Here is a 23073-nt window from a genome sequence, read left to right on the forward strand (position 1 = left end):
CACGTATGATTTTAAAATTAAGAGACATAAAAGACTTTATGGCTCTCATGTCCTAGAAAAACAAATAAAAATACATGGAATTGATTGCTTGAACACTACAAGTTCTTTAATTATTAAAATCCAGTGGTTTATTAGTAAACTAGTATGTTTTATAAAATACAAAATTCTTGTGAAAGAGTATAGAATACTTTTTTAGTTTGTTATTTGTATTTGATTTTGCTAGCAGACATTTCTCAGCTATTTAGATAAAAATGTTTTCCTATCTTCATTTTTTTGCTCCTAATGTAATATTGTGAAGCATTAGTAGATTATTAAAAGAAACAGGAAAGAGCTTACACTATCTGCTTGGATTATCCAGATCCAAAGCACTGCTAGAGAAAAAAAAGGAGTTGTTTTGACCTTATTCTTACCTGGAGGAGGCTTCACAATAACAGATTTTAGGAAGGTTGGCGCTGCTGATGTAATGTTGGGTTTATCTGCAGAAATAATTGTAATGAAAAATTATTAACATCTAATCAAATATTAGAATTGCATCCATTGTAAAGTATTAAAGAAATTCTCTAAAAATTTACTATCTTTCTACATACTCAGCACAGGGCTTCTGGATAAAAGAAATTAAGTCATGAAGGCTCTTTTGTGAGATAAATGTGCATGCTAGTTTGTCACCTAGTTTGTAAACCAAAGACTTGGGAAGGAGGAAATATTTTATAACCAGTTTTGTTTGACCATTTCCATTTATGGAAACAATAGAAGTATGGCAGCTATTTCAAGATTATTCTTTTGCAAATCACAAGATAAATCAGATGGTATAAACTTCTAAGATGATATTTTTCATCTATTCTGTCTTGATTTGTCATGTTTACACCAGAGTGAGCTCTCATCATTTAATAACTTGAAACTATATGTTTTATTGTACGTCTCTTTCAATTACTTTCCTCCTTGAACCCAAAGAAATGAATTTGGGGGCTATAGGTAAGATATTTATAAAATAGTTTCTCTTGTAAAGCACAATGATTCTGTCCCTATTTTAATCAACAGATAAGAAAATAAGCATATGATAATCTGACGGACTAGAATAAATATAAAAATTATAGTGTATCTTATTAGAAAAAATAAATTCCTTCCTTCCTTCCTTCCTTCCTTCCTTCCTTCCATTTTTAAAGACAGGGTTTTGTAGGAGGAAGGACACTTATTCGTCCTGGCCGCCCAGAACCAAAATAACAACGCAGAAACTGTATTCATTAAATCACTGTTTGGCCCATTAGCTCTAACTTCTTTCTTACTGGCTAACTCTTACATCTTAATTTAACCAATATCTATTAATTTTTGCATCACCGCAAGGTTGTGGCCTACTAGCCAAGTTTCAGCACGCCTATCTCTGGTGGCTCCAGTTACTTCAAGAGGAAGATGGGCATCAAAGAGGCTCCTTATGGAGTTTGTTAGCCATTAGGGCAAGGAACTGCTCTTGCATGAACTGCTAAACTGAACATGCAGGTGCAGGACCTACAGAAAAATGACTGCTAAACTTACCTAAAGGTGCGATAATCCTTTGGGGTTCCTGCTTCATGAAAGAGTCTGTGAGACATTCTGCAGGATACAAAAGAAAGTGATTAAACTGTCTTTAACATTTCCTGCTTTGTGGAAAAGTCTGCTGGATACTATGGGCTTGTAGGCTGAAGATAGATGCTTCAACAGTACAAAAAATCTTTGGGTGACTGTCCAGGCAGTGAAATGTCTCTGTCAATTCTAGAGTTTTGGAAGTTGCTTACAATGTACTTCCTGTTTACTTAGGCAATGGTATATCCTTCTGGAGTCTTTAAAGGAGTTAAAGAATAGATAGTTATAGTTTCCATTAGTTATAATAAAAGATAAAGTAGATATAAATATTATAACTGCAATTCTTGTTTAATACCTGTTTTGTTAAATGTAATGTTACTATGTTGAAGTTAAAGCCTTCCTTTTTGTTTAAACAGAAAATGGGAAATGGTGTAGGAAGTCCTTCTGTCTATGTGTTGCTTTCACTGGTTAATAAAGGAACTACTTTGGGCCTATAGCAGAGCTATAGGGGACCAGAGCTAGGCGATAAACTAAATGGAATGCTGGGAAGAAGAGGCAGAGGGAGATGTCATGGATCTGTGCTGAAGATAGACATACTGGAACTTTGCTGGTAGGCCACAACCTCGTGGTAATGCACAGATTAATAAAAATGGGTTAAATTAAGATGTAAGAGTTAGCTAATAAGAAGTTAGAGGTAATGAGCCAAACAGAGATTTAATGAATACAATTTCTGTGTGGTTATTTTGTGGCTAAGCTATCCGGGTGGCTGGGATGAACAAATGGGCCCTCCTCTTACAGGGTTTCTCTGTGGTTTTGGAGCCTGTCCTTGAACTAGTTCTTGTAGACCAGGCTGGCCTCAAACTCACAGAGATCCACCTGCCTCTGCCTCCCGAGTGCTGGGATTAAAGTCACATGCCACCACTGCCCAGCTAGAAAAAATAAATTCTAATAATATGCTGAGGTAATTTGCTCTGGAAAATACCTATATGATGTGCTGGAGATGAATGTTGATGATTTTTTTTTCAGAAATGAATGCCTTAGTGACACAGTGAAAGCTCGTAAGAATGTGCTAGATCAATTATTCCAGCTGATCAAGCATTATTTTTATGGTAGCATGTAAATTTTTCAAAATATGAGCTATTTTCCAAAATGTACTCTGCCAGTTCAGGTAATTCAGTGGAAGTGCTTTCTTTATTTGAATGTTACTAGAAGGAAGAGGCAATGTTCTATAATTTTCTGTATCTTTAGGATTTAGCATTCTATAATTATTCACTGGTACTTCACATTTATAGAAATAAAAGAATGGATTATTAGGATTGAAGGAGATTCAGCAATTTAGTTTGCTTTTTACAGCTTTGGTCATAAGCATACTATATAGTATACACACTAGAGTATATAACTATACTATACTGAAGACTGATCTGAATTGACAAATGAGATAAAGATGTACATCAAAAAATTATGACAAGGTGAGGAAATATAATTTAAAAAAATCCAAGATTTTTAGTTTCTCTAGATGCTTATTGTTATTAATAACATATAGTACTCATTTGCTTTACGTGGATTTAGTAAACTGAATAGTGACAATAATATTTTTTTTTAAATTTAGTTAACAGTTATCTCCACAGATAAGAATACAGAAAGTGATTTACTAAGTGGAAAAATAATCAAGTTGTTTGAACTGTAGTGGGAGTTTGCTCCCCAAAAGGAATGATACAATGTAGGGGAAAGATAAATATCTTTTAAAGAGATGAAGAGAATCTTACCCATCTTTGGTTGGCATCCTGATGGAGAGACTCTGTCATGTTCTTCCAGCAATTGTTTTGGATTCTGCACATGGCTCTTTTCTACAAAATGAGCCTGAGCAATGGCTGTGGAGTCAAAACTCATGTTGCAGAAACCACTAAATTTGCCTCTGTTGACTTCTTCACTCTTGTACACCTGTAAAAAGTACATTCAATCTTTTTTATTTTTTAAATATTAAAATCTTAGAGTTTACAATTACACCATTCCACAAAGACAACTTACCTGAGAATTCTCAACAGGCATGCTCACTTTTCTACCAGGCACTTCGTTTGGTTCCCCATGCATTTGAAAATAGAACTTAACATTTTGAGCATGTATTTCACTCTGGAAAAAGATACAACTTTGTCTAGTTAACAACAGGGACACCTACAATGTGCACCTCTCTGAATGTGAGCTCAGGAGACATGAATTTTAGCAGATTTTATAATAACTTTTTTTGAGATCATGGTCTTGAACAGGCTAGACAAGTGACACACTTTTGGGCTACATCGTCAACACTTGACTGCAATAACTAGAGTTTCACTCCTTTCAAATCTTTAGACCTCAGTTAAAATTAAAATAAGATGATCCTACAACTTTGAAGTCAGTATTTTATTTTTTATTATGTTAGTTAAACATTGCAAGGGGCTTCATCGTGACATTTTCATTCATGTATATATTTTTATATTACCTATTATCCTCCCAACTCACTTTCCTTTCTACTTTCATGCCTTTTTATGTATACCACAACGATCTTCACTAGCATAATCCACATGAAGACTAGTAAAAGTTATTTACAGGATTATGAGCACATCATCAGTAACTACATCAGTGCAGAAAATCCCTCCCTTTCCCAGCAACCATCAATTGTTAATGCACAGGGAGTGATGAGGCCTCTTGATCTCCTGCCTCCTAACAACTGTTAACTGTCAATGGAACTGGGAAAGTGGGTCTTCTGAGCCTCTCCAACCTCAATGGCAGGATGCTAACAAGCCAAATCTATTGTCTACGTTTATTATAAATGAAGATTCTAGGAGTTCTACAGTATCCCTCAAACTTGTTAATATCTACAATATATTTGCTATAATAATAGAGAATACAAAGGGAGGCAGAATGGTGTGAAGGAAAGAAAAGAAAGTTTGCAATCAAAACCAAAGAGTTTAATCTATATTCCCTAACTTAAATTTGTATGTGACTATCCTTTCCTGAGCCAATATTCCTGTCTGCCAAATAGAAATGTTACCATGTTGCCAGGCGGTGGTGGTGCATGCCTTTAATCCCAGCACTCAGGAAGCAGAGGCAGGCAGATCTCTCTGAGTTCAAGGCCAGCCTGGTCTATAAAAGAGAGTTCCAGGACAGCCACCAAAGTAACAGAGAATCCTTGTTTTGAAAAAATTAAAAAAAAGAAAAAAAAATAAAAATGAAATGTTACCATGTTCCAGGTCTTAACATTAATCAAGTAAAACGACTTAAATGCAGTTAACTTGCTACACTTAAAAATATGATTCCTCATCCTCATTCCCACCGCATTTAACCAACCAACCTTATAATGTGAAATCCTTTCTGATTCATGCTGCAGTACCACTCCACATGTTTGACAAAAATCATCTGTAAAATATGCAGACCTTTCTTGTCCTTCACAGGTGTCATCTATAAATAAAGTAAAAAAAATCTATCATAGCAATGAAATTTGAACTAATCAAATTTTTATATTTGGGAGTATATACTAACAGCCTTCTCTTCAAATATGCCATTGAATGTGCAATATATATATATATATATATATATATATATACACACACATGTGAGTATATATATACATACATACGTGTATTTACACACACACACACACACATATATATATATATATATTTGATGTATAATATGTCAACAGTTACCAATTTAGAATGGCAAACCCAGGCAATAACTTTGTAAAGGAATAGTTAAATGAATATATGTTACTTCTTGAACTTCAAAGAATGATTTAAGGAATCAGTAATGAAAGGCTGAATTTATAAAACAGTCTTGATATTTTGTTTTACAGAAGACAATGCCAAGGTATGTAAGACTTTTATATGAGATACAGCTCCAGTGTTAGCTAAAAATTGCCACTGGATACAATGCGCAAATCTCTCCCATCATTGCAAAAATACCAGGACACTTTTGTGTATACAGATCTCACATAAATCTCCCTCCAAATATATAAAGTAATATTCATGTACTACAATCAAGAAATTTATGCTGTAGTGCCTGCATCATCAATAAAGAGCACATACCAAATAGTTTTATATGTACACTTTAGTTTCACACTTATATTTAATGTCCTTAACAGTTTCAGCATATTTTGCTGCTAGTGTTTATTGGTTTATCTATAGGATATTAATAAAAATAATCATACTTTTGCTTATTATTTGGCTATTTGAATGAGTATGTTTGTATTACACATACTTTCATGGATGGTATACTGAATAAATATAAGTTTTACTAAAATACAATATACTCAATTTCTAACAAAGGTAACATGAAATATACATACATATACACATAGAAAGTTAGAGAATGATCTAACCTAAATTTAAATGTATTTATCTCTGGAAAGTGGGGAAGATAAGAGAAGAAGACTTAACATTTTACTCACTACAACTTGTTTTGCAAAAAGCACACAGCGCTTTCTGTATATGGTGAAGATAGATATCAGCAAACTGGTAGGATATCAATTCAAATAATTATCCATTTACAAAATACCTTTTCAGGAGTTAAGGAAATCAGACTGTAGATTATAGTATCTGGGTGTATTTAAGACATAAAATATATTGGATAGCATAAGATGGAAACTTCAGGTTACCTGTATCATCCCTTCCCCAATCCTGGCTGGAATGAAATGAAGGAAGATACTTTGTGTATAAGGAAACAGCAGGTAATGAAAATCGTGTTTTACTTTGAACCCTAATATAGTGGGCACACTTTGTTAAAACTCATCACCTTGCAGGCACCCAAAAGCCCCATATTAATCAGGCAGGTGTTTCCAGACTGAGTTTCTAAACCAGCTCTGGGAACTCTCTGGATCCTGCCATTTCAGGCTCTAGGGTGGTGCAACAGTTTTAGTTTCCAGGCTGCTCTAATTAATGTCTGGCCAGCTTACTCTTAGCACCAGAATCATCTCAACAGCCTTGGGTTTCAGGCTAGCTCACATGGGCCCCAACCTCTTGAGCTATTGTGGACAGAGCTTCAGGCTTGTACTTGTAGACAGAACCTTTAGCTTGCCACATTGTCAACTTAGACCTTACACCACCTCTAGGCTAATACCTGCAGAATCACTCTCCATGATAGATTCTATGTCCCATATTCTAAAAGACGAGTGTTCAGGTCTGTCCCACTAGACCTTAGAGCTGGACATCTCCCCACATCCCAGGTTCCAACACCACTCTTGTGTTACCAGTTCCCAGGATGGCCCCTGGAGTTCCAAGACCTCACTAAGCCTTTATATACCTAGTTGTTCCCCAGGAACTAAGTCCCCAGACTCCAGGATACTCAGTACAGACACAAGATCCAGGGTCATCCTTGTGGACCCAGACTCTAGTCCCATCCCTAAATAACTGACGAGTAAATCTACCACACTGGATTCAGATTTCAGGGCCAAGCCTGGGAATGTGGGCATGCACACTTGCTTAACTAAACAGGAAAGTGCACAACGATACTAGCTGTGAGCCTTCTAGAAGATCACATCATGTCGCCTGTCACAAGTTTTTAGACAGGCAATCCCTTGGTGGCAAAATAACATTACAACTGAAGGAAAATTTCTTGAAGATGAAATTGTCATTTCCCATATGGGAGTCCCTCCCACTCTTGGGAGTTCTTTTTTTTAAACTGAGTAAATTTAAGCTTACTCTACTGTCATTTCCCCCTTTAGAATAGTACTGTTAAGACTTACTGTCTTTAACTTATTTTCTCAAACAAGGTTTGGTCTGTTTATCAAATGGCACAATATAGCTGGGTTCAAAAGCTCAGCCATTCTCTTCACTGAATCGCTGATTCCTAACAACTCTGACGTATAATATTTGTTATTATATACGTCTTCCTTTGAATTTCACATAACAACATTTTAATTCACACCCTCCATATATTCCAACATGTTTTAGCTTTATTGATACTAATTAAGCTTAGCTTCAGACCATTATGTAACATAGTCTGGAATGAAGCAGACAAAAGATCAATATAATTGAGCATCTGTTCATGTTAAACCCTTAGACCTTAACACAAATGTATACAGTAAATAGTACTTTGTACATTCTGAGTTAGGAAACTGGGAATAAGTGAAATTGAAATAATATGCTATGCTTTCTTTGGTGGAATGGTACACAAACCTTTGTTTTACGTTGACTCTTTCCATTATACACACACACACAAACACACACACACAAACACACACACAATTCCACGTTGGAAATGACTAATCCCTAACTCCAAGGAGTACAATTAAATATGGAAGGTAAGATGTGTATGGAAAAATGAAAATCCCCAAGCCAAAATGTTTCAGGCAATAAAGATGTAAGAGGGTAACGGTATATTCTGAGAGAAATGGGTTGAAAATTATGGATAACAAGTTCTGTCTAAGCTTTAAAGTACATGTAAACAATAGAATCTCACTAAGGTATAAATAAAATGAAATTATAATATTTGGCAGGAAAATGGATGGACTAGAAATCATGCTAGGTGAAATAAGCAAGATTCTAGAATCTTGGTTCCTGGTATATGTGGAATCCAGATTTAAAATTATATGTATGTGTATCTACCTGTGCATATGCATTCAAGTATGTGCAGAACATCAAGCTAGAAAGGGGATTGTTAAAAGGGAGGAAAAGATCTTAAGGGATGGTGGAAAAGAGAGACAAGAAAGCAGAATGGGGATCACTTTCAAGGGGTGACAGAGAACTAACCCTGGGAGGCACAGGCAGAGAGAAGGGCAGTGGGGAAGGGGACAAATTAGAACAATGTATAATGATACATACAAGAAAATGCCAAAATAAAACACCTTACTTTGTGCATTAATTAAAACATTAATACACACTTTAAAAATAATAAAAATAACAGAACAAAAGTATTTCAAGGAAGGCAAGAGTATAAATAATAGTGGAAGGTTCAGAATAGAATCAAATAATGACAAGCTATTTTAGGGTATTTGAATTTATTTACATTAGAGAGACATAAGTGACTCAACATGGGTATAATATCAGTCAGTTGTAGACTTGAGGCTTGAACCAGATAGATACAAGTTTGAACCAGCCATAGATACATAAAGAAAAGGTCCATCTCTCAAAATCAAAGGGTATTAAAGGCTGAGCTTAGCATTTTCTATCAATATGGTAGACATTCAGATCTACATATTTAAGCATAAGTAATGCTGTTTCTGATAAAAGGTGGAGATTCAACCTTACAATCTACAATTATTACCAGTGGCAAATTCTCTTTTTCACTATCAGAGTGTTGAAGTTCCAAGTTTAGCATGTTAAAAAAATTGTTGAGTGAAGGACAGAGAGGGAGAGCAAGGAAAGAGATACATTGAAATTGTAGGGTTAGCGAGAAACCAGGCACTAGGAAAATTCCCAGGAATCCACAAGGATGACCCCAACTAAGAATCTAAGGAATAGTGGAGAGGATACCTTAACTGCCCTTCCCCTGTAATCAGGATAATGACTACCTTAATTGTCATCACCGAACCTTCATCCAGTTGTAGAGATCTACAGCTAAGCACTGGGCCAAACACCTAGAGTCCAGTCGGAGAGAAGGAGGAGAGATATTATGATCAAAGGGGCCAAAATCATAATGAAACAGCTGACCTGAGCAAGTGGGAGCTCACTGACTCTGGAGTGACAGTTGGGGTACCTGCATAAGACCAACCTAAGCACTTTGAATGTGGGTAACAGTTGTGTGGCTTGGGCAGTTTGTGGGGCCACTAGCAGTGGAACCAGGATTCATCTCTATTGCATGAACTAGCTCTTTGGACCCCATTCGCTATGGAGGGACATCTTGCTCAGCCTAGATCTAGCAGGGAGGGCCTTGGTCCTACCTCAAGTGATGTGACAGACATTGTTGACTCCTCATAGGAGGCCTCACCCTCTCTGAGGAGCAGATGGAGGGTAGGGTAGGGAGAAGGTGGGGGAAGTGGGAGGATGAGAGGGAGAGGAAACAGGGATTGGTATCTAAAATAAAATTGTTTTAAAAATTATAATAGAAAATTGAAATATATGATGTGAGCATAATAAAAAAGATGACTGATGATTTACTCTAGAAGCATTCTTAATATACTAGTCCTTTGTTATATTCCCAAAGAAATTCACCCGGCGGGGGCAGACGCAGGTGGCGGTGACCGGAGTGGCAGCTGGCCTGGATCTGAAAAAGCCTGGGATAAAACCAGACTCGCTAAATATAACGGACAATGAGGACTACTGAGAACTCAAGAACAATGGCAATGGGTTTTTGATCCTACTGCACGTACTGGCTTTGTGGAAGCCTAGGCAGTTTGGATGCTCACCTTACTAGACCTGGATGGAGGTGGGCGGTCCTTGGACTTTCCAAAGGGCAGGGAACCCTGATTGCTCTTTGGGCTGACGAGGGAGGGGGACTTGATTGGGGGAGGGAGGCGGTGGCGGGGAAGAGACAGAAATCTTTAATAATAAATAAATAAAAGAAAAAGAAAATGTCAAAAAAAAAAGAAATTCACCCATTTCTGTTTATTAGAGCACTAGTCACAACAGTGAAATGAAAATGTAGTATTTATACGCAAGGACATTTTTTTTCATACACAAGAGTGAAATTATTTCAACTACAGGAAAATGAATGGGACATGTTAAGAAAAGCTAGCTAGACTCTGGCAAATACTATGTTTTTCTTCTATGCAAACTTGAAATTATGTCATTTATCAATTGTAAAACATTACTTTCATTCTATTTAATGTAGAATTAAATTCATATGCCTTAATGAATCCTATCATTATTTGGCTCCAATTTAAACTTTCCATTATTATTTATATTCTTGCCTTACTTGAAATACTTTCATTCTATATTTTAGTTAGCATATATTTAATTTTATTTATATACACATATGACATTAAAATCAAAGGCTGACCATGCCAAATGAGGAAGGGGTCTTTTGAGGAATAAGGAAAGAATAAGAGACTAATTGAGAAAAGAACTACAAATATTAAATAGCTATTTGGAAAAAAGGGACAAAGAGAAAAAGGGAACTAAGCCAAGGGAGGGTAAAAGGAGATATGTATGAATAAATCACAGCAACATTTTAGTATTAAAATGTCATGGAGAAATTATTTTGTATCCCATTATTTTTTATTCTAACTCAAAAATACCAATATCAGTAAAAAAGTCAAACAAAAATACACCTAAGATTTACTTTGCTTTAATATTCCTAACACATGATAAGTATAAATCCCTTCCTTCCAGTATAACATTTGTTCAATATTTAGAATTATTGTCTTCTTTCCCTTTCTATTTACTACTTTTGTGAATTAACTGCAGTTCTTTTAAGCACAATCCCCTTAACAATGTCATAATAATGACCAGTAAAAAGGGATCAGATTTTTGTTGTTGTTTTTATGTTTTGAGATTGGTTCTTATTATGTAATTCAGGCTTCCCTTGAATTTACATCCTTGGATTCCTAAAGTGCTATTATTACATGTGTGACAAATGCACTCTGCTCCACCTTCTTTTTTTTTTAAATTCTGAAAAACACAGTTTAGTATTGCAACCATTTTACATATATGGTTAGTCAGTGTTAAGTATACTTAAACCCTTATTTTGAATACATATCTTCTACTAACGTAGCCTAAGACAAGTTCACATCATATTGCTGACTCACACTCAGGAGCTTTCTGACAAATACATGCATGGTTCTATTCTATCTATAGTTGATTAAAACTACACCCCAAAGCAGACCTAATATATATTTATATTACTACTATTTACATTTTGCTTTGCTATATTCAAATAATCATTTTAACCTCCTAAGATCCCTTTTGAGCTGGTGAGAGGCACAGTGGGTAATGGTGCTTGCTGCCAGGTCCTAAATTGGATTCTCAGAACCCATACAATGGAAGGACAGAACTTACTTCTACTACTACATGTATGCTGTGGTATATGTCAGCATGCACCACTTCCCCCAAAATTAAAATAAAAGAGATTTTTTTAGTCTTAAATTTATTATTAGGAGGATTGTGGAAGTTGGATTTCTACTGAGAACAAATTTCTTGTTCTTAAGGACCAATTTCCAATTTCCAATTGTCCAATTTCCCCCTCAAGCTGCATGTCCCTACATTCATCACGAACATGATTCTATGTGCTCAAAAGTGCAATGTGAAGCTTGCAGGGATTAGTGGTCTTCTCAAAGCCACACATAAACTATGGATTAGAGCCAGGATTCAAATCTCATTCTGCCCAAGCAGTCCCTGAGAGCTACTTCTTAAATAGGTTGAAGTGTTGAATGACAGTTTTGTTTTTTTTTTTTTTTCTTTTTTTTTTTTTTTAGGCCGACATTTGTAAGGAGGAAGTCTGACTGGGAAGAGAAGCTGTTTTGGCTGAGTGGCTATTGGTATCTGATATCTGCTGGGAGAGGGAGAGTCAGCTTTCCTAATGTGACCCAAGTGACTAGCATTCCTTAGTAGGAAAACCTTCCTTTTAATGAACTAGTTCCTGGAGAACACTGGGCCCTAACCTGAAGTGCTTGTCAAAGACTGGGATTGCGGGACTGAGGAATAGCTGAAGAAGCCTGAGAGATGTATATCTTCCTTCCTTTCTTTCTTCACTTACACTTTTCTCAAGCTTCCCCCTTCTTCCTTAGTAATATAGAAAACAAACATTTTTGGTAGATGGGTAAACATGAACTTGTGAAGATCCTTAATTTTGAAATAAATCAGTTGTAAAAGCTACCAGACCAGATTCATCCTGCTGTTAACTAGTTAATTGTTGGACAAAGGCTTTCAGATTTCTATTTCTAAAGTTTATTTTGAATTTGAGTTTATTTCACAAACTTTTATTATGGTATCATGATGTCAGCGATCCTCTCTTGCATAGTATTTAGAAAGATTATTTGAAATGAAACAGTAGTTTTGTGACAAATTATAACTGGTATCTGATAAAAGAGCCCATCCGTTCAATGTAATGTATTTGTGTTTAAGTGCAGCTTCAGTCTTTGGTTGGAGAATGAATCAACATTATTCCCGTTAATAAAAATGTTTTAGTGGGATCTAGTGGTGCGCAACTTTATTTAATCCCAACACTCAGGGGCAGATGCAGGCAGATCTCTGTGAGTTTGAGGGTAGCCTGTCTGTACAGAGTTCTAGGCAAGCCAGGGATGCTCAGTGAGACCTTAGCTCAAAAAAGTGTTGTGCTATTTTATTTCCTTCCTACATGGAAGGCTTATATAATTTGAGAAAATAAAACATTCATAATAATTTGGAGTGAGGTTAGGGTCTTTGATCTGTAGTGCTAGGCGACAAGAAAAAAATAAAAATGGCACATTAGTAAAAAGACATATAACCTTGAGTAAATAATTTAACCATTCTAAACTATTTTCCACTGAATAATATAGAAATATAATGTATAATTTCTAATTCCCTGGATCCATCAAACATAAAAGACATGCTTTTTCCAAAAAATGTTCAACAAGTATTCTATACTAAATAAAAGTATGATTATTTATCTATAAGCTTTGAAAGTTTTATTTACTAAAAGATATAATCACCCTAGTTCAGTTCAGTGTTATTTAAGAGATCATCTATTCAACAGTTTTCAATCTTGATAGTACGCTTACTTTGGGCCACATAACCCATTGCTGAAAGGCTGTCCTGTTCAGCGCAGGTTTTTGGCAGCATCCCTGGCTTCTGACCAGTAAGATTGTAGTAATATTCCCTAGTATGAAAACGAAATGTGTGTGGAAACACTGGCAAGTGTTCTTTGTGGGGTTAAACCACCTACAGTGTAGAGCCAATCCAACCTATGACTTTACTTCATAAAAGAAAAAGCAAGAACCATAGAAGAATAAAGGAGTGGGAGCTAAAATTTTAAATTAGTGATTCTAAGTTTATATGGATTTGTTTAAAAAATAATTGCAACAGTCTAGAGAAAGACAATAGTAATAGCAGAGGGATGCTCTTAGGCAATTTATAGTTATGAATATCAATAATGGCAACATTCTAGATGTAGGAATTAGTAGAATTTAATGTATTGATTAAATACTCATTCAGTTTATATCAGAATGTATACTTTGATGATATAAAACTTAATCCACTATACAGAAACTTACTATTTTGTTGGATCGAGCCTTTTGCAAACAGCTAAGCTGTCATGTTAGAGTAAAATAACATTAACTTCTGAATCAAAAAATAATTCAACTACATGTGAAATCTAAATGATTATTTTGAAAATTTCTCCTCATACCATACAGCAGGAAGTTTAGGGTGATATAGCTTTTTGTAACAAAAGTTAGCACTTACAGCAGAAGTCAGAAAAGAATAATGGTTTTGATCCAATTTCATTTATAGAATTATAAACCAGGTAGTATTTCTGAAGAAAGGAAATGGAAGGTTATCATATTTCTTCAGTTCTGAGAATGAGAATATTCTTTGTTTACTGTAAGAAAATGTTCTTTGGTTAGTCTGATAAATTTAAACTTACTCAAATTAGGTGATTCTAGATGTAACTGGCTATATATAATGAAATCATTTTCACATTTCTTAAATGATAATTTAATTTTGTTGTACAAAATAACAAATTATATTCTTAGGAAAGCCAGATGTTTATACAATTACTTAATATAAATTTTAATGATTTTCTAAATTGTGAGTTTCATAGCTAAATTATTTTGATGTAAAGACCCACAGCATTGTAAAGAACTTATATATTCCACTTTGATAGTGACAGAGTAGGGAAAACTCAAGAGTGAACTGCAGTACTATATACACAAATCTCACTATTCACAGAGAAAACTGTGAAACAGTAATTTTGCTTTTGCAAAGAACATCCGTGCTGTATTTCCTGTGAATAGACTTTTAGAGATAATCTTCCTTAAACATTCTTCATTAAATGGAACTTTTTTGGCAAGAGTTAACTTGACTTTTGTATTCCTTTAGTACCATCATTATCATATGAAAAATCAGGCGAGCATAGTCCCGAGATAGAAGAAAATGAGGATGCATGTTAAAGTTGCCACAATATTTTTAATACTCTTTCTCTCTAAAGGCTACACTTCATTTAAAGAGTACTCAGAAATATTAATTTTATTAAAATGTGGATGTGTGGTGCGGGAGAATTGTCTGTATTCTGTCAATCATGTTTTAAATTTTTAAATAAATGCTGATTGGCTAGGCAGGAAGTAGAGGTGGGGCTATGAGAACAGGAGAATTCTAAGAAGGAGGAAGCCCATTCCCCGAGTTCTGTCCAGACCACCCAAGAAGCAAGATGTGACCTGCCCCACTGAGAAAGGTACCGAGCTATTTGGCTAACATAGATAAGAATAATGGGTTAATATAAGCTACAAGACGTAATAAGAAGCCTGAGTTAATGGGCCAATCAGTTTATATCTAAAGCAGACTCTCTGTGTGATTTTCTTTGGGGTTAAATGGCTGTGGGAACCAGGCAGGACATAAACCCCAACAAGCAGGTCCTCGTGCTACAGAATGGTGCCCATGTGGACAACTGCATCCACATAAAGCCTGACAGAGCTTGGGAAGTAATTCTGGGCAGAAAATAATAGAGTAAAGCATGGCTTATTGGTAGCAGCAATTTCTTGAGTCTGCTCTGTTTGCTAGAGGCAAGCAAGTGCTCTCATTTAAGAGAGGCTTCCTCACTCAGCTTTAGCTGCAAAACTTTGCAGCTCTTTTAAGAGGTCCTGCCACAAAACACTTGCATAGTGTTGGTGAAAAGCTGACCGCATGCTTTTTGGGTTTCAGTTGTAGCAGGAAAAAAGGCATGCTGTTTTAAAATGCCGGTTTTCTGGGCCTTCCTGCCAGGGCAAACTCTGACTCTTTGGGGCAGGCGGTCTGACTACAGAGAGAGCATTTGAGCATTGTTTGTGGATACAATGTTGCAGCTTGCTTGCTGGCAAGGACCTTAAAACACCATAGAGTTGTGGCAATAAACATGGCTACATCCACCATGAGCCTGAAATTGCAAAAAAGCTAAAAAATAGGCTGGATCAAGCCGTCAAAGCCATGGCTTTAATCCTACCCATATTGCTTGGTAAATTAAAGACTCACATGGTCAGAAAAAAAGAGATATACAGTAAAGAGAGATTCAAAGATGAAGAAAACCTCTAAATGGTTTACAATGTGTTAAAAACATATGCAGTTTTGGAAAAAAAAGGTTAAGGTCCTTAAAATAAAAAAGAAAGTAAGAGAGTAATTGGGTGCAGTGGTATACACCTTTAATCCCAACACTTGGAGACAGAGGCAGACAGATCTCTGTAAATTCAAGATGTGGTATAGCACACACCTTTAATCTCAGCACTGGTGAGGCAGAGCCAGGAAGATCTCTGTGAGTTCAAGGACAGCCTGGTCTACAGAGTGAGTTCCAGGACAAAGATACAAAGAAACCCTGTCTCAAAAAGCCAAAAATTAAAAATAAATGAAATAGAGGTTAAAATAAAGCCACATAAAGATGAAAAACACACAGAGAATCTTGATACTATATGTTATTATGTTCTCTTCGAATTATTTGAATGCTGATGAAGGAGCAATAGCTGCTAAAAGGTATTTGTTTATAAATGCTGCTGAATTAATCCAAGATATGTATTTTGAAAATACCTTGACTTCAAAATTGAAGTCCAAAGCCATGTTACTTTGGAGAAGAGATTTTGCTTTTGTTTCCAAAGGAAATGAGAGACTGTGGATTCATTCTGAGTTAAGAAAAATCAGGTTTGATCAAGGAAGACTACCTGAGAAATCTCCAATAGGAACAGATGGCCAAGATGTCTGAGTTCTACATCCAGAAGGGATTCAAGATGCTGCCTAGGATGATCAAGCCTCACAGGATACTCCAGTCTGAACCTGATCATAATTCAAAATTTTCTTTAGGTTCCCATAAGATTATCAGTGCCCCCAACCAGTAGCCTGGAATACTATGCCAACATTCCCAAAATATGGACTATGGATATTTTCCTTTGTTTAAAAAAAAAAGGAGGGGGGAAGTGGTGTGGGAGAATTGTCTGTATTTTGTCAATAATGTTTTAAATAAATGCTGATTGGCCAGGCAGGAAGTATAGGCGGGTCAACAAGACAGGAAGTAGAGGCGGGGTGATGAGAACAGGAGAATTCTAGGAAGGAGGAAGCCCATTCCCCTGAGTTCTGCCCAGGTCACCAAAGAAGCAAGATGTGACCTGCCCCGCCAAAAAAGGTACTGAGCTATTTGGCTAACACAGATAAGAATAATGGGTTAATGTAAGCTATAAGAGCTAATAAGAAGCCTGAGTTAATGGGCCAATTAGTTTATATCTAAAGCAGACTCTCTGTGTGATTTTCTTTGGGGTTAAATGGCTGCGGGAACTGGGCAGGATAAAAACCCTGCCAAGCAGGCCCTCATGCTACAGATATGTACCTGTCAGCATGACAAATGCTCATTGATATAGTGCTATTTTGCATCCTTAGTTTTAAGATGATTAAAATAGCTTCTGTCTTATGAGTTTTGCAATTCTTGTAATTTTACGCATGTCATCACAGTCAACGCAGGCTTTTCCAGGGTACCTCAACAATAACAAAATAAAACACAATTAAAATAATTGGGAATACTATGCTTATGATTAGTATTTGTGCTGTCTTTATGCTCAAGGAGTATTTGACCATAGTAACAATAAGCCTTTGTGGCTAGGAAGGTCAGGAGTCATGCTTATGAAGCCAAAAATACAGCTAAGGCTTGGGTGTAATCGTAATTTCCTTGATCCCACAGCAGCTGCTTTATATCAGATAGGCACTAAATATACGCTACTCATGCCAACAGTTGAACACATGTGAATGAATGTACAAGAGTGTTTCAGATAGAAAGTAATTAAAGTTCTATCCTAGTATATATGTAATATGTAGTAGGAGATTTCCTTGTTAGGCTAAAAATATGACTAGTGATTATTTTTACATACTGATATAATTCAGGGAGACAGACACCAATAAATGGCCATTTATCTCACTCTAGACATTGCCAATCCACCAAATGTAGAAAACGGGAGTTTAATCCTGTTTACTAATTAATTTTGTCAAACACCAATATCAGATTCACAATATAATGTGCTTTGGTGTGCTTATAATATGGAAGATTCCACAGACACAGATTCTTAAGAAATACTTGAAAGGTAATGACAGTTGAGGAATCTCATCAGTTATATTTAAAACTACACTTTCCCCACTCTTTGATTTATGTTAGAATTTTACCATCAAGCTCTACTGAGTGTAGTTTCTTTCTCTTTTACTTTTTATTATGCATCTGTATGTGCACTGGTGCGTGTGTGTGTGGTGGTGGTGTCTTTCTCAATGCCATCCATATCCTTTGAGACATGGTCTTTCCCTAGATTGCTCACCAATTAGGCTAGCCTGGCTGGCTAGTGAGCCTTGGGAGGGGGCAGTCCTCCTGCATTTGCCTCTCCAATGTTGCGATCGCAAGTGTGCACCACCACGTACATTTTTACGTGGGTTCTGGAGGGACAGAACTCAGAGCCTTATGCTTTTGAGACAAACACTTACCAAGTGAGCTATGCCTATAGACCATTAGAGAGTTGTTTTTATAGCTGTTTCTTTAGAAGTTTATTTTTTATTATTTTTATTATGTGTATTTATGTGTACACACACAACCATGTGCATGCATTAGCAGGCATGCGATCCCCTGGAATTAGAGTTCCAGGCAGTTATGAGCCTCCTGAAGTGGATGCTGGGATCTGAGCTTGGATCCTCTGGAAGAATGGTAAGTGTTCTCTAAAACCACTGAGTCATTTGCCCAGGCCCATTACAGATGTTTCTAATGCATTCCTAGGTTTTCAGCACTAGCCAGTATGGTTCGCCCACACACAGTGGCATTCAATGATTACTAAGTAACGGAAGGAAAGGTTAACTAGGCTTTCTCATGGAGGACTTCGTGACATATGACTCAAAGCTTTACTGAACAAAAGAAAGCTTCTGTAATTGCAAGAAAGTAATTGCCATGGAAACTATTTAACAACTAAATTGAAATCCACAATGCTTTCTAATCTAAAATACAAACTCAGAACCTTTTCTTTGGTTTTGCTTTTAAAGGGAAAAATAAATATGCGAGGAGAGTTTAAGAAACTACAAATAGATGTAGCATCATTACTGGATCAGAATTCATTTTGTCATAATATATTTGAAAAACTTCACTTGATGAAATATGAAGTATCCTAAAAGCCTCCCAACTCCCCTTACCCATATATTCTGTTTGTGTACATGTCTTTTTGCATATTATTTTCTGGGCATTTCTTTTGCTTGTTTTAAGTTTGTTGTTCAATACCACAAAAGAATTTTTTGAAAAATTTTAACATTCCCTGTATGACATTTTTTATTTCTACTGTCATTTCCTCATTACTAATGTAGAAAAAAGTCCTTGTGAATGTGGGCTACAACTGGAAATGGGCCAGCGGATACTTTTTCAAACCACTTTTCATGATCTTATCAGGAGTGATTGTGAAATAGTTGGGATCCTAATAGTACTCTGACATATTTCAGAGCTATATCTTAACTAGGATTTATAAAAAAGGACATTGGCACACAACTAACCAGTATTTTCTTTTCCTTTTGTATACTATAACTAGAACAAAATAGTGCTTTATAAATATTTAGACAAGATTCTGAGCCCTAATAGTGCTTGGAATATTACAATGTATTAAATACCTACCATTTTAAAGTGAAAACATAAGGGGGTTTTAGTTTGGACATCCAAGTTAATGAAGGATATTTAACTAAAATGACAGTTAATTTTTAGGTAACAATTACATTTGTTTTTTTGTATCCTAGTAAACTTTCTCAACAGTATTTCAACACAGATTTTGCTACTCATGAAGAGTCAAGTGGTTAACTATAGTCAAGGTTTCTTATGATTTATGAATTGTTGTTTTCATATACAGCTACAGAAATTCCACCAAAAGAATCCAAAATAATCATTTATATTTTCATATCAGAAATTAATGTCAGAGTTTGTCTTATCCAAGTCATTTATTTCAGAAATGGAAGCCCAAGTCAAGGAAATTTGGGACTAATTCAGGCTCACAAAGTCGGATAATTTATGAGCATCGTAATCTGTATTTACTATGCAAGAGTCCAGCTATTGTTTTTCCTTTATTAAATTATCTTTTTTCACATTTATTCATTTTGTGTGAACACATATGTGCCACAGTGTGTGTGTGTGTGTGTGTGTGTGTGTATGGAGGCCAGAGGACGACTTGCAGGAGTTGGTTCTCTCCTTTCATCATGGGGGCTCCTGGAAATGAACTCAGGTCCTCATGCTTGGCAGCAGGCGCCTTTTCCTACTGTGTCATTATGCAGGCCCCTGAAATTCTCCCTCTTACAATGCTTCTATTATTTGCATATATTCAAAGACACTGCAACCAAAGCAGTTACACAATGAGGCAGAAAGTCAGTTTTCTATGAAATACTTTTTCTAAACCTTACTATGAATAGGTCACCAAGCCAAACTGTTTGATGCCTACAAAACCGCGCTCACCTATTTGCTGGTTATAGACCAAGTTTGTTTTCCAAGTTGAAGCCAGGCACAGTGCCACAAACCTATAATCCCAGCACTCAGGAGGTGGAGACTGGAGATCTGTTGGCTCACTACTACACAGTGAGTCTGAGGCCAGTGTGAACTACAAGGGGGCCATATCTCAAACCAAAACAGACAAAAAGGGGGAAAAAGCAACCACAAGACCCCCTTAAAAATGTAAAAGTCCAGGAGTTTCCAAACAACGGTATAATTCATGACTCATGGAAGACATCAGTCTTTCAAAGACTGTCTTCAGTAAGACTGTTGATAAATAGAGCACGATCATATCACAGTGAATTCCCCATTTCTGTATTTATTAGGTGGCATTTATATAATGTGCCTATTACAAATATTATGGGGATTTTTAATTGCTTTGCCATTCCACCAAAGTGAAAGGTGTGAAATATTATGGAATTGCACACAGGGTATATAATCTATGAATGTAAAGAAATTAGTTTATGAGGTTCATTTTAATGAGTGTCCTTACCGAAGATAAACGAATTTAAATTATATCCTCTATTTTTACATTCACAACCTTTCACTTTGGATGTAAATGAGCAAGATAAGGTAACCCAGCAAATATTTTACATAAATTATGAAATCGGAGAGCTTCTGCAGCAGAGCCAGTCTTAACCATTTAAAAACATTTCCAAAACTGCTTTCAAACACATTGCAATGGCAAAGTTCACAGTCCAATAGTAGGCTGTTTACAGATAAATAATAGTCCATGTGAAGATCGCTCATATTCAAGTAATCAAGAGATAGCTTTCCATATTTGGCATAGTAAGTGCTGGCAGGTACAACAGCACTTACTTGAAACCAAAGAAATGTTAAAGATGGGCCCTTAAGCCCTGTTTTGCTAGGTCATAACCTCAAATACCAAAGAAAATTCTCCAAATGATTTCTGAAATCTGCGCTTCTGCCAAGCACTGTTTCTCTTCAGTACAGGCCTCATTGCCCCAGAGGACCCTATGACCCTGTCTCCAACAAATTCTACTTGAAAGCTCAAGTACGCATGCTAACCTACTCCAATTGCTAACTCCATCTTTCTGTAACTATCTTACTGCCGAGTTTCTTTACTGATTTTCTACACTGCAATCCCTTGAATTTCACCAGGGTGGGTGGGTGGGTGGGGGTTCCTGTTACAGTTATGATAGTCCCTCTTTGCTCTCCTTTCCTTTCCCTGGCCCTGGATATCCACAGCACTTCTGCTTTGCCTCTTCTTCCCAAATCGCACCTCGGCGTCCTACTTCACACTAAAGCATCTGGCTAAGACAAAAATTGTTTATTTTTTTTCCCCTTCAAACTCCTGCCTTAAGAGTATTTGCCATTCCTTTGCCTGGGGATGGGGGGGGGGGAGCTTTGGGGTAAGGAGAGGTTAGGGATGCCCTTCACAGCTTCAGTCTATCTGGCACTCTAGGGCCTAATAAGGGAGGGTGGGGTGGGGTGGGGTAGGGTGGGGTGGGATGGGACCAAGCCCAGCGAAGCGGGGCGGGACGGGGCGGGGCGAGCTTGGCCTTTACTGCGCCACAGCAGGTGGGGGGTGGGCGGTGTCGAACCGCGCCCAGCCCGGGTTTCAGGCCAGCTGGAGACTGGAGGCGAAGGCGAACAGGCCGCCTTCGCGTCCCGGGTCGGGAACTCACCTTCTCTGAGGCAAGGGCAGGTGTCTACTTTAAAACTACTGTCCCCCCTCCCCGCCGCCGCCATAGTGGAGCCGCCAAAGCTGCCGCCGCCTTCTCCACAGCACCGGCAAGTGAGCAGGCAGGGGTGGAGGTGGCAGAGGAGGGAGGCACCAGCAAGGCCGCCGCCGCTGCCGCCGGGTAGGCGGCGGCGGAGGCTACAGATTAGGGAGCTTCCCGAGGGGAAGACTTCGCCAGCTGAGAGACAGCTTTCGGCGACGCCACCGCCGCCGCCGCCGCCGCAGCCTGGCGCACACAATTGCACTGGTGTCTGGATTCCGTTAGGCTTTTTTAGCACCGCCTTTCTCTATGCTCCACCCGGTCCCTTGCTTCCTCTTTTCCAGCTCGAGCCTCTTTCTGGCTCCTGGTGTCGACCAATCGGAGAGCCGTGTGCCCGGAGGACGCCTCCCCCTTCCCTAGTGGCTCTGCATCACGGACCTCCCTCCGGAGAGGAAGAAAAGATGGCCAAGGGCGAAGGGCAAAAAGCTTGGGATGTAAAAACAAATGTCCTTATACGGTGGGGACTGAAGCTGTAATCCAACACCCATTAAAAAAAAATGTGTCAGCACATTTCTTGATCCTTCCTCCAAAATATCTCTAAGAGACATTTTCTCCTGTTTTATAAATCTTAGTACAGAGAATTGAAATAAGCAGAATCTGGTACTACAGTCTTCATGCTCCTTAAACAACAGTTTATCCATCTAAATTATGGTAAATCTGGTGCCCAGTCAAAGAACTGAAATATTACTGATTCCTTATAATTTTTACCCAAAACTCTTAAAGCTCTAATATTTACGTTTATTTCCTTGCCTTTAAAACATACTAATTGTTACAGACATATATGTCTAAAGTGTTACTTTATAATCAAGAATACATACGTTTAACACCTGGTATTATTAAACAAGATAAGATTTTTAGTTTGAAAATTGAGTGTAATTATATATTTAATGGGAATAATCGAATTGGCTGGCCTGGAGTGAAGCATTACTTGTAATTTAGAATTCCCCAACTACAATATTTCAGTTTGTTGATTCCAAGTATTAAATTTTAAAGATTTTGCAAAATGATCACATATATAGGAATATATATTAGTATTTGAAGTATTATTTATAATTTCTTTTCTAAAGAAATTGTTTTAAAGATAGAACAGTTTTATAAGAAATTAAATTTAATGTTTTTCATTTTTTAACCCAAAATTTGTTTTGAACTTCAAATAATACTTACTATCACACCTAAATTCAATTTGAAAACTTTCATGCTGTTTTCCAGCAATGAGATTTATTTTTTAATT

General features: G+C 36.9%; 1 protein-coding gene across 1 annotated transcript in view; it reads right to left on the reverse strand.

Annotated features, from left to right (window-relative positions):
- LOC121437206 (zinc finger matrin-type protein 1-like) overlaps nt 1-22006 on the reverse strand; it is a 35073-nt gene extending 13067 nt beyond the window's left edge. Inside the window, 6 exon segments of the mRNA XM_041637062.1 lie at nt 411-476; nt 1531-1587; nt 3324-3498; nt 3586-3687; nt 4886-4992; nt 21747-22006. Coding sequence (XP_041492996.1) covers nt 411-476; nt 1531-1587; nt 3324-3498; nt 3586-3687; nt 4886-4992; nt 21747-21810 — 571 coding nt within the window. The 5' untranslated portion in view covers nt 21811-22006.
- Between the last annotated feature and the right edge of the window lie 1067 nt (nt 22007-23073).

Source organism: Microtus oregoni, unplaced genomic scaffold, assembly GCF_018167655.1.
Source record: "Microtus oregoni isolate MIOR12 unplaced genomic scaffold, Mior012 000050F_ref0000143, whole genome shotgun sequence".
Classification (NCBI taxonomy): domain Eukaryota; kingdom Metazoa; phylum Chordata; class Mammalia; order Rodentia; family Cricetidae; genus Microtus; species Microtus oregoni.